The following is a 13,403-nucleotide window of genomic DNA, read 5'->3' on the forward strand; positions in this document are numbered from 1 at the left end:
GTAGTAGCGCTCACCAGTAGCCCTCCGCTTACTGATGAGCTCTGGCTTTTACTGGACATGAAGTGACAAAATGACCAGCGGAACCGCAATAGAGACAGAGGCGGTTGGTGATTCTCCGTTCCCTCTCTTTAGTCGAGATGCGGATACCTCCCAGCTGCATAGGCTCAGCACCCGAGCCGGCAGAGGAAGATGGTAGTGATGCGGAGAGGGGGGCAACGGAGAACGCGAGCTCCTTTCCACGAGCTCGGTGACGAAGATCAACCCGTCGCTCAATGCGAATAGCGAGTTCAATCAAGGAATCCACGCTGGAAGGAACCTCCCGGGAGAGAATCTCATCCTTTACCTCTGCGCGGAGACCCTCCAGAAAACGAGCGAGCAAAGCCGGCTCGTTCCAGCCACTGGAGGCAGCAAGAGTGCGAAACTCAATAGAGTAGTCTGTTATGGATCGATTACCTTGACATAGGGAAGACAGGGCCCTGGAAGCCTCCTCCCCAAAAACAGATCGATCAAAAACCCGTATCATCTCCTCCTTAAAGTCCTGATACTGGTTAGTACACTCAGCCCTTGCCTCCCAGATTGCCGTGCCCCACTCACGAGCCCGTCCAGTAAGGAGAGATATGACGTAGGCGATACGAGCAGTGCTCCTGGAGTAAGTGTTGGGCTGGAGAGAAAACACAATATCACACTGGGTGAGGAACGAGCGGCATTCAGTGGGCTCCCCAGAGTAACACGGCGGGTTATTGATTCTGGGCTCCGGAGATTCGAAAGCCCTGGAAGTGGCCGGTGGATCGAGGCGGAGATGGTGAACCTGTTCTGTGAGGTTGGAGACTTGGGTGGCCAGGGTCTCAACGGCATGTCGAGCAGCAGACAATTCCTGCTCGTGTCTGCCTAGCATCGCTCCCTGGATCTCGACGGCTGAGTGGAGAGGATCCGAAGTCGCTGGGTCCATTCTTGGTCGGATTCTTCTGTTACGGTGCGTGAATGAGGACCCAAAAGCGAATTAACGTAAACAGAGCTTCTTTAATAACAAAACATACGTAGGCTCAGATGGACCGGCAGATTCCGACAGGACAGGACAAGGTTGCAGCAAACATGACGATAGTCTGGTTCAGGCATGAATAACACAAACAAGAATCCGACAAAGACAGGAACAAAAACAGAGAGAGATATAGAGGACTAATCAGAGGGAAAAAGGGAACAGGTGGGAAAAGGGGTGACGAGGTAGTTAGGAGGAGACAAGGAACAGCTGGGGGAAAGAGGGGGAGAAAAGGTAACCTAATAACGACCAGCAGAGGGAGACAGGGTGAAGGGAAAGGACAGAAACAAGACACAACATGACAATACATGACAGTTCCAGTCCAAAGAGAAAGTCACAGACCAAACACTGGAACACTTGAGGAAATACAACACAGTTTTCAGTGATCAGATGGGAACAGTAAAAGGCTTCATAGCTAAACTTGTACTGAGAGATGACGCAACCCCAAAATTCTGCAAAGCCAGATCTGTTCCATACTCCCTGAGACCAAAGGTGGAAGCGGAAATCGATCGCTTGCAGGATACATGGATTGTGACGAAAGCGGACAGAAGCAAATGGGCCACACCCATAGTTCCTATTGAAAAGAAAGACGGGTCTGTTAGAATGTGTGAGGACTTCAAGGTAACTGTGACTTCAATGTTGCATGTGGACCAATACCCCCTGCCACGTCTGTATGACATCTAGCTGGTGGAAAACACTTCAGTAAAATCAATCTGAAACAGGCTCAACTGCAACTACCGGTTGGAGAGAGCTCCAAACAGTACCTGACAATAAACACACACAAAGGTCTATACAGGTATAACCGCCTGGAATTTGGCATTGCATCGGCCCCAGATATTTGGCAACGAACGATTGGCCAGATTTTGCAAGGAATCCCAGGAACCCAGTGTTTCCTGGATGACATTACCATAACAGGACGCACCGACAAAGAGCACCTGGCTAACCTGGAAGAGGTCCTGAAAAGACTGCCTGTAGTCCATACTCTTTCAAACTTAAAAAAAGAGTTCTTCAAAGACAAGATTGTCTTCTGTGGACATGAAATTGACTGCAATGGATTGCACAAAACACAGGACAAAATCGATGCAGTGGTACAGGCACCACGACCACAAAATATCACAGAAGTGAGATCGTTCACGGGACTGATCAATTACTGCAGAAGACTCCTCCCAAACCTTTCAGCAGTACTCCAGCCTCTCAATCAGCTCCTGGAAAAGAATAGGACATGGCAGTGGACAGAACATTGTGAAAATGCTTTTCTTGAGGCCAAACGGCTCATCACATCTGAACAGGTCCTGATGCATTACGACCCTGAACTGTCAGTGAAGTTGGCTTGTGATGCGTCCCCTTATGGCTTAGGCCGTCCTTTCACACACAAAGAAAGACGGGTCAGAGAGGCCAGTTGCATTTGCGTCACGAACATTGAATGATGCAGAGAAGAACTACTCACAAAACTGACAAAGAAGCACTGGCGCTAGTGTGGGGCATCAAGAAATGTATAACATCCCTATATGGCAAGCGTTTCACACTGGTTACGGATCACCAGCCGTTGCTTTCCATTTTCAGTCCAAAGAAAGGCATTAAGGCAATGACAGCAGCCAGGTTACAGCGATACGCCTTGTTTCCTTGCCAGTCAAATGTATGGTATTGAGTTTAAGCCGTCGTCCCTCCACACAGATGTGGAGCACAGTGCAAGCGATAATATTGAAATGGAAGGAGTATCAGACCACTGTAAATCTACCAAGACCTGGCCGTCCCTCTAAACTTTCAGCTCATACAAGGAGAAGACTGATCAGAGATGCAGCCAAGAGGCCCATGATCACTCTGGATGAACTGCAGAGATCTACAGCTGAGGTGGGAGACTCTGTCCATAGGACAACAATCAGTCGTATATTGCACAAATCTGGCCTTTATGGAAGAGTGGCAAGAAGAAAGCCATTTCTTAAAGATATCCATAAAAAGTGTCGTTTAAAGTTTGCCACAAGCCACCTGGGAGACACACCAAACATGTGGAAGAAGGTGCTCTGGTCAGATGAAACCAAAATTGAACTTTTTGGCAACAATGCAAAACGTTATGTTTGGCGTAAAAGCAACACAGCTGAACTCACCATCCCCACTGTCAAACATGGTGGTGGCAGCATCATGGTTTGGGCCTGCTTTTCTTCAGCAGGGACAGGGAAGATGGTTAATAAATCCTGTTAGACATATGGCTGACTACTGCCCCCTTTGGAGGAATTGCGTGCCCATAGTAAACTGAAAAAAAATCTGTCAAAAATTGCTAATATATGCATATAATAATAATTATTTTAATAGAAAACACTCTAAAGCTTCTAAAACCGTTGGAATTATGTCTGTAAGTATAGCAGAACTCACAGGGCAGGCATTCTTCCAAACTATTTTTGTGGTCATGAAAGTTGGGGCAACTTTGACGTCATCGCTTCCACCCTTCCCAACCAGCTATGGATCTGGGGACACTTTCTATGTCTTCCACTAGATGTCCTCATTCAGTAGAGCGTTTAATCGTTCAAATCCCGCGAGAATTGGCCCTATGGGAGTGAATTGAGTGAGTGCCGCGAGAAAATACCTGGTGCGTTGGGGCTCGAATTGGTCCCATCCATTCCTTTGTTCCAGCACTTCGGGGGAGAGCTAACGATTACCGGTTGAATAGAAAATTGTTTCGTGTGTTTAAAACATCCTAAAGCTTGATTCTGCATTTAGTTTGACCTGTTTAGTCGACATATAATATGTAATTTTGAAGTTTTGATGCGCAACTTTTCCGGACCAGAGGACATTTTGAGTGCATTTCAGCGGATGTTATTAGCAGTAGCTAATACAAAGACGCAAGACTTGAAACCAAACGATGTTTTGGGTAAGTATGAACCCTTCCAGTACATTCTGAACGAAGACCATCAAAGGTAAGGGAATATTTATGCTGAAATCTGTGTTTCTGTTGACTCCAACATAGCGGAGAAATATAGCTTATATCTGAGCGCTGTCTCAGAATATTGAATAGTGAGCGATTTCTGTAACGTTAAAAATAAATGTAACAAAGCGATTGCATTAAGAAGCAGTGTATCTTTCTAACTATATGTAGAACATGTATATTTAGTCAAAGTTTATGATGTCTATTTACGTTATCTTGCCACGCGACCTATATTTTCTGCGGACGTTTTTGAGTATTTTCTGTACATGAATTCAATGTAAATGGACATTTATGGATATAAATGGCATATTATTGAAAAAAAAAATGTACTGTGTAACATGTCCTATTACTGTCATCTGATGAAGATTTTCAAAAGGTTAGTGAATTATTTATTTTTTAATCCTGCTTTTATAATTTTATATTTCATGGGACAAAATGGCTGCCTCTTGTCTTGGTTTCGGTGGTGGTCTAATATAAATATGTGGTGTGTTTTCGCCGTAAAACATTTAAAAAATCTGACATGCTGGGTAGATGAACAAGGTGTTTCTCTTTCATTTGAGCTATTGGACTTGTTAATGTGTGGAGGTTAAATATTTCTAAGAATATTTTTGCGTTCCATGCACCCCCGTTCCAGCTGAACGTGGGAGGGGATGTTCCCAAAGGGGATCCCTAACCCTCATCAGGTTCAAATTGATGGGAAGATGGATGGAGCCAAATACAGGACCATTCTGGAAGAAAACCTGATGGAGTCTGCAAAAGACCTGAGACTGGGACGGAGATTTGTCTTCCAACAAGACAATGATCCAAAACATAAAGCAAAATCTACAATGGAATGGTTCAAAAATAAACATATCCAGTTGTTAGAATGGCCAAGTCAAAGTCCAGACCTGAATCCAATCGAAAATCTGTGGAAAGAACTGAAAACTGCTTTTCACAAATGCTCTCCATCCAACCTCACTGAGCTCGAGCTGTTTTGCAAGGAAAAAATTTCAGTCTCTCGATGTGCAAAATTGATAGAGACATACCCCAAGCGACTTACAGCTGTAATCGCAGCAAAAGGTGGCGCTACAAAGTATTAACTTAAGGGGGCTGAATAATTTTGCACGCCCACTTTTTCAGTTTTTGATTTGTTAAAAAAGTTTGAAATATCCAATAAATGTCGTTCCACTTCATGATTGTGTCCCACTTGTTGTTGATTCTTCACAAAAAAATACAGTTTTATATCTTTATGTTTGAAGCCTGAAATGTGGCAAAACGTCGCAAAGTTCAAGGGGGCCGAATACTTTCGCAAGGCACTGTAGTTATACTAACCCTAGTCAGTTCAGGGTCAGTTCACCATCTCCAGAGACAATAGCAAGCAGCAGGTGTATCTCCAGAAGCTGTTTATTATTGATGCATGTCAAGACACAGTGACACAGCGTTGTAAGAAAAACTGATCAAGCACTTCTCTTACACTCTTACACACTGTCCCTGGATAAGAACCCTTTTTGGTTCCAGGTAGAACCCTTTTGGGTTTCCATATAGAACCCTCTGTGGCAAGGGTTTTACATGGAACAAAAAGGTTTCTACATGGAAACAAAAAGGGTTCTTCAAAGGGTTCTCCCATGGGGACAGCCAAAGAACCCTTTAATGTTCTAGATAGCACCTTTTTTTCTAAGAGTTCACTGTGAGACTGAGACAAATCTTTGCTCCAGTCTCTGTCAATATCACTCCCACCAACACTGGAAATGTGGCGGATGAATCAAAAATAATATACTCTTATTATTAGTTTAAGTATAACTCTGAATGGTGTGTGAAGTTTGTTTCTCCTAATTTGGTAATAGAGAAATTAACCACCACAGTGAAGAATAGCCTAGACACATCATACTCTAAATTATAACCCAAATATCCATTATTATTTGAAAAGCATAAAGCATACCTGTCATCTTTTGTAAGATAACTGTATGAATATGCTCATGAAACGTTCACTGAAAACTCTAAAGCCATTCAAATTCAGTTGAATGGCAAAGCAACTCTCCTCTGTATTTAAGGAGAAGTCTCTGTCTGTCTTTCACTCAGTTGCTGTAAAAGCAGTTTCCACAATTTCAACTTCAAAACAAATCATGTTCCCTGCCTCTTTACTGCTTCTGCTGGCAGCTGTATCCTGTAAGTTCTTCTGGATGTGGGGATGGAATGAAATGATGGAGAAAAAAATTTGAATCAGATTTATAATAGAAGCAATTCTAATCAGCAGCCTCAACAAGTATTACCGATGCATACTATTTAGAATCTAATCAATTGCTTTGTTGTTCTAGTTTTTATACAGGTGTGCACTGTAGTGTTGAACACACCCAGCCAAACTCATTGAGTGTAAAGTCTGGAGAGTCTTTGACAATCAGTTGTACAATATCTGGGTATTCTCTTACAGACAACAGCTATGCGACAGCCTGGATCCGACAGCCTGCAGGGAAACCAATATAATGGATTGTTCATGTGGGGTGGTGGTAGTTTTTACCAAAACGAAGTTTTGAAGAGACACTTCCAGCAGTACTGTAACTCTAACAGGACAGAACCTGCAGACTGAAGAGACAGCTGTGTATTACTGTGCTTGACGACCACAGTAATACAAACCAGTACCAACCTATACAAAAACCTCTAGTCCCATGAGTAAAAAAACATGCTCATAATGGCTGTGGACGTTTTGTATATGCAATAACTGTCACACCCTGACCATAGTTTGCTTTGTATGTTTCTATGTTTTGTTTGGTCAGGGTGTGATCTGAGTGGGCATTCTATGTTGTGTGTCTAGTTTGTCTGTTTCTGTGTTTGGCCTGATATGGTTCTCAATCAGAGACAGGTGTTAGTCATTGTCTCTGATTGGGAACCATATTTAGGTAGCCTGTTTGGTGTTGGGTTTTGTGAGTGATTGTTCCTGTCTCTGTTAGTTTGCACCAGAATAGGCTGTTTCGGTTTTCCACGTTTTGTGTTATGTTCATGTTTAGTTGTCTTATTAAAAAACATGAATAGTAACCACGCTGCATTTTGGTCTTCCTCTCCTTCAACTCAAGAAAACCGTTACAATAACTGAAATGATGTGATGCAGTATGATCTATGTTCATTTGTACTGCACTTCTTGGTCCATCAAACATAATCAAACATCTAAAACAATTATGTAATTGTTATATAAAAGGATGATATTTAGTTAACTTCTTTCTATATAATAGTTTAAAGATTAGCAACCGCCTCTCATCATGCCTTTAGAGGATGAGCTAGGTAAAATCATAGAAAGACATGTAAACGTGAATGTCTGATAAAGCAGTAATCCCCTCCACCGTGAAACATGTCTAAAGCACATTTTATAATTGTCCTGGTGCTGGTCGACCATTAAAATTAACAAAAAAACAAACGCAAATGTGGGGTCTAATTCGCCTGGTTACAACATACATTCAAATGTTATCCATTCTCTTGAATAGTAATCTCTTTAATGCATACAACCCAAAATTGTCAGTTCGATCCACGGGACCACCCATATGTAAAATGAATGGACACATTACTGTCATTTAGGATAAAAGTGTCTGTTGAGGATATGGCAGACATACGCCCCCTTTGGAGAGATTGGGTACCCCTAGTAAACTGGAAAAAAAATCTGTCAAAAATTGTTAATATATGCAAATAAAAATTATTATTGGATAGAAAACACTCTAAAGATTCTAAAACCGTTGGAATTATGTCTGTAAGTATAGCAGAACTCACAGGGCAGGCATTCTTCCAAACTAGTTTCTGTGGCCATGAAAGTTGGAGCAACTTTGACGTCATGGCCCCCACCCTTCCCAACCAGCTATGATTCTGGGGACACTTTCTATCTCTTCCGCTAGATGTCCTCTTTCATTAGAGCTTCAAACCGTTCAAATCGCGCGAGAATTGACCCTATGGGAGTGAAATTAGTGCGTGCCACGAGAGAATAGGCTGTGCGTATGGGCGCGAATTGGTCACAGCCATTCCTTTGTTTCCAGCACTGAAGAGAAGGGCAGACGATGGCCGATTGAATTGAAGTTTGTTTTGCACGTCTAAAACATCATAAAGCTTGCTTCTGCACTTAGTTTGACCTGTTTAGTCGACATATAATGTGTAATTTTGAAGTTTTGATGCGCAACTTATCCGGACCGGAGGACGTTTTGGGTGCATTTCAGCTGATGTTATTAGCAGTAGCTAATACAAAGACGCAAGACTTGAAACCAAACGATGTATTGGGTAAGTATGAACCCTTCCAGAACATTCTGAACGAAGACCATCGAAGGTAAGGGAATATTTATGCTTAAATCTGTGTTTCTGTTGACTCCAACATTACGTGGAAATGTAGCTTGGAACTGAGCGCTGTCTCACAATATGGAATAGTGTGCGATTTCTGTAACGTTAAAAATAAATCTAACACAGCGGTTGCATAAAGAAGCAGTGTATCTTTCTAACTATATGTAGAACATGTATATTTAGTCAAAGTTTATGATGTCTATTTACGTTATCTTGCCGCCCTACATAGATTTCCTGCGGGCATTTTTGAGTAATTTCTGAAGGTGAACTCACTGTAAATGGACATTTATGGATATAAATGGCATATTATTGAAAAAAAAAAATATGTACTGTGTAATATGTCATATTACTGTCATCTGATGAAGATTTTCAAAAGGTTAGTGAGCGATTTATTTTTTAATCCTGCGTTTGTTGATTGCATGTTTTGGCTATTGAAATGAGCTGTGTCTGGTGGTGGTTTTACATATATATGTGCTATGTTTTCGCCGTAAAACATTTTAGAAATCTGACTTGCTGGCTAAATGAACAAGATGTTTATCTTTCATTTGAGCTATTGGACTTGTTAATGTGTGGAGGTTAAATATTTTTAAGAATATTTTTGCGTTCCATGCGCCACCGTTTCAGCTGCACGTGGGAGGGTTGATTCCCAATTGGGAACCAATATCGTAAACAGGTTAAATGGCAAATATTATATTATGGCATATACATTATGTGTTCCTGTACCCTACTGCCATGTAAGGAGGAGTCAATGCAAAACTGAGCTATTCCATCACTATTTATCTCACTGCAAAGTGGAGGAGAGGACTGAAGCACTGACTAGACTGAGGAACAGAGACATACTGTACTAAGAGTTCATCATGACATTTACTATTGTGTTTCTACTGATGACAATAGGCTCGACAGGAACACTTTGAGACCATTTTATTTGTAACAGAATGTTTGAGGTGTTGAGTCCAGGTTTGATCTCAAATAGTACTTTCTCCTGTAGTGAAATTTCTAAATACTATTAAATCAGGAGAGACAAACGTATCACACAAGTCAGAGTTATACTTAAACTAAATCTTTATTCACGTATTAATAAGGGAACAGGTCACATCAAGAACAAATGTATGGAGTGTGTGCTCACTGAGCGGAGTGAGCCTCTGGGTTATATACTATCTCAGGATAGGTGTTAACTCCGAGATGACGTACAATGGTTCCAGACACTAACCTCACACATCCTGTGGCAGACCTTAGGCCCCAAATACAATGAACTTGTTGTTTTGTTCAGTACTAAGAACTTTGGACATTTGTTGTTACTTTGTTCTCTCCCCTCGATCAAGGTGCAAACTATCTCCCACCAGGAGGGAGTGACTGAGGCACAGACCCTGTGGAGAAACGCAATTGGTTCCCCATTACTCACGCCATCCGTTCACATGGTTTGCAATAGAGAAACACAGTTCACATATGGAAACAATGTTTCCCTCTGACCTCCTTTGCCATACTCCTTGCTGATATTCTGCATAGCAACAGGGACATGTGATAGACAAGCCTGACTTCTCCTCTCTCTGGACCCAAGGTGACTGAGGCCCATTTGAGGGAAGAAGTGCAGCTGCCAACACCAGATCCCGAAAGGAGACATTCTAATAACAGTTCAATCATATAAGCATATTCTGAAGACATCTTAATTATCTATGTTACTTAGCTAATTCTGATTTCTCCACTACACAGGTTCAGGGTCAGACTTTGACTGAGTCTGGATCAGCGGTTAAAAAACCTGGACAATCCCACAAACTGATGTGTGCATATTTTGGGTTTAGTGGAAATACTAATGCAGCTTGGATCAGACAGGAGTGGGTGTCCTACTCCCAGTCTGTTAAGAATCGGTTCACCATCTCCAGAGACAACAGCAAGCAGCAGGTGTATCTCCAGATGAATAGCCTGAAGACTCTGCCGTTTATTATTGTGCCAGAGACACAGTAACACAGGAGGCTGCAGGGCTGTACAAAAACTGATCAAGCACTTCTGTTACTGTGTGAGTCATTGATTCTGATCTCCAGTCATCTCCATAAATGCTATGACCACACCAACACTAGGAGAGAGTAGACACAACATACTCTTAATTATAACCATAAAATACATGATTACTTGAAAAACATAAAATATACATGACAACCTGTCAAGATAACTGTATGAATATTCTGAAGAAACATTAACCGAAAACCTTACAGCGATTCAAAGTGAGCGGACAATGTCAAATAACCCCAAACAGGATCCATAATATATGCAATCTTTCAGTCAAATTAATTATCAAACTCTAGAAGCTAAAACCATTTAGGCCTATTTGGTAATTTCTTTCAATTTGGTGAGTTTATTTAGATATTTAAATTAAACTAGATGTGAAATTAGTACAATATTGAATACAGAACCATGAAGGTCAGTAATGTTAAAGTATAGATGGAGCAAATTGAGATGGAACACGTATAGATGGAACAAATTCATTCTATTAATCCCAATAGATTATGTCATCCTGTGCTGTTCTGAGAAACAATGCTGCCAATATCCAATGTTACCAATTTAGCAACTTTGTTGCTTTATTTAGCGAGTATTCAGACCCCTCTAGCGACACATTTTCAAGTAAAAATCGACTACCAACAAATCTAGCAACTTTTTCTGGTGTTATTGGAGACTTTTGGAGACTCTGACGTGAAAGCACATATCGTTCTTGCGGGTGCTGCCGTGATCTCCACCCCCCAACCCGTCCCAAAGCACTCACAGGCGGCCCAGTCCTCGCGCTGCTGTCAGAGTAGGAGATGTTCATTAGTCAGATTGCAAAGTAACTCCGCCAGAGTGTCTCTTTTGGGTCACTTTTGCCGGTCCCAAGCCCGGATAAAGGAGGAGGGTTGGAATTGTGACATAAAAAAAACAAGAATCGACAGAGAAAGTTCATTTGTAGATCTAAACATATTAAGGGTGTCTTTTACTCACTTTTTGTCTCTCCCACGAAGTTATTCCTCTCTCCTACAGCATCCATCACAATTACATGCACATGGCCAATTATGCAAATTAGGTGATGACGTCATTTAGCGACTTTTAGGACAGCCAATAGCTACTTTCCTTACTGAGGAGTTGGCAACACTGCCAATATAAACCCTGAAAGAACATCTCCCTTTCAGTCTCTATTTAAACCTCTAGAGGGCCATCTATGCAAAGCCTCCCTGCCTTCATCCATTTATAATCAGACAGTCAGTGCTGGCCTTCTCATTATAGGTAGTGTTGGAGATTTTCCAGTCATTGGATGATTTTCAGTAACCTATACTATTCTCTTTGAAGTAGAAAGAATAATCAATATAAATATTAGACATATGTAAGCAGAATGAAGGCTAAACCTATGTGAGTGTCCAAGCTAGATCAACATCGAACTGACCATTGGACATGTAAAGAACAGAACAGAATCAGTGTAAATGAGGCAAGGTAAACTAACAAGACGTGACTGGTCTGGGCCATATCTGATCTTGTGAAGGCTACTGGACACGCACACAAGTTAAGCATATGTTAATAATGTAGGTCTGAACTTGTAAAGACCTTTGGACAGAAACTTTAGCTAAGGGGTATGCATGTCACGCCACCAATAGAATCTATGCCCCAATATCTGAGCCAATAAGAGAATGGAAACTATGTAACAAAGCAAATGGGGTGATGACATTATGTAAAGGTAAAAATGTATAAAAGCCAAGCACTAAGAATGAGAAGGCATTACTTCCATGGAGGTGCTCGGCTTTGTTGCTCTCTGCAATTAAAGTCTAATTGAATTCACAAGCTCCAGTATCTGAGTAGTATTTGATTTAATATTTTCCACAACAGTAGCTTGGACTGACATTACAGCGAGACTTAACTATTCCTGATAAAATGGAACTGATGACTGTCTGGAGTATAGTTCTCATGGTGATGTCTATAGACAGTAAGTAAAGCATTACATGGTGACTGAAGAATGTCAGAGTATCATGGTCAAAGTCAATATTAGTGTAAATACCGTAGTGTAACGACCCTGGGTTGATAAGCGCAGAAATCGACTCTGCCGCTCGAGCATGCTTTTGTCGCTAGAAGGTTCGAGACCCGCTCCCTGCTGTTTTATAACAATATAAATGTTTAAATGGCGCCAGAGAAGATGGCTGACGTTTTACGTACTCCTATCCAACTATGTTTTTTTTGTGTTGTTTGTAACTTTAATTTGTTCATTTATTTTGTTTGTATGTTGCTGCTACCGTCTCTTAGTGACCGAAAATAACTTCTACAAATCAGAACAGTGATTACTCGCCACCACGGACTGGAAGCTTTTTTTTCCGTTTAATGATAGGCTGGACAATAGAACGAGTCAAAATTCACCCAAGGCTGAAAAATGGCAAAAGAACGTTGGCTAAGCTGGACCACTAGTGTGAGCCCATAGCAAATGAATGGAATTGAACGTTGCAGAGCCTGTTTTGACTGGAGTAACGCCTAGAATTACATTTCGCCTAAATGCACCAGAAAATGTACCCCGTTTTATTTTACCACTAAGAAACTCAAAAATGTGCGCTTATGTCTGCATGATGAGTAAGTAAGGAAAACATTGTAACTTTTGACTTTCTGGTATAGCGGTCAATGACAGCATAGTACGCTTCCCAACCTTATGTACTTAGAAAGAGGAGATTATTCAGATTTTAAATGGTGTCAGACTTGAAAAAAAAAATACACATTGCGAAATATACCAGCATGCCTCTCCATAGGAATACAATGGGGGACAAAAGGTATTTCGGAGCCTAGCGTTTGATGACAACGGAGTACGCTTTCCAGCCTTACATAATTGGAAAGAGGAGATTCTCATATTTAAAATGGTGTCCAATTTCAAGCAATCTAAATATACACATTGCGAGAGATTTGGCAAAATAGACAGACATACATTGTGGCAAAAAAGTATTTAGTCAGCCACCAATTGTGCAAGTTCTCCCACTTAAAAAGATGAGAGAGGCCTGTAATTATCATCATAGGTACACTTCAACTATGACAGACAAAATGAGAAGAAAAAAACCCAGAAAATCACATTGTAGGATTTTTAATGAATTTATTTGCAAATTATGGTGGAAAATAAGTATTTGGCCACCTACAAACAAGCAAGATTTCTGGCTCTCACAGACCTGTGAC

General features: G+C 41.3%; 1 protein-coding gene across 2 annotated transcripts in view; it reads left to right on the plus strand.

Moving 5' to 3' along the window:
• Positions 1–11,987: 11,987 nt before the first annotated feature.
• Positions 11,988–13,403, plus strand: part of LOC118938318 — a 40,070-nt gene continuing 38,654 nt past the window's right edge. For both annotated transcript variants that reach the window (XR_005035589.1, XM_036941448.1), the window contains exon 1: positions 11,988–12,183. Coding sequence is in view for 1 of the 2 variants with exons in the window: in XM_036941448.1 (XP_036797343.1) it covers positions 12,132–12,183 (52 nt within the window). In the remaining variant the exon portion in view is untranslated. The remainder of the gene's footprint in view (positions 12,184–13,403) is intronic.

The sequence above is a fragment of the Oncorhynchus mykiss genome, chromosome 13, assembly GCF_013265735.2.
Source record: "Oncorhynchus mykiss isolate Arlee chromosome 13, USDA_OmykA_1.1, whole genome shotgun sequence".
Classification (NCBI taxonomy): domain Eukaryota; kingdom Metazoa; phylum Chordata; class Actinopteri; order Salmoniformes; family Salmonidae; genus Oncorhynchus; species Oncorhynchus mykiss.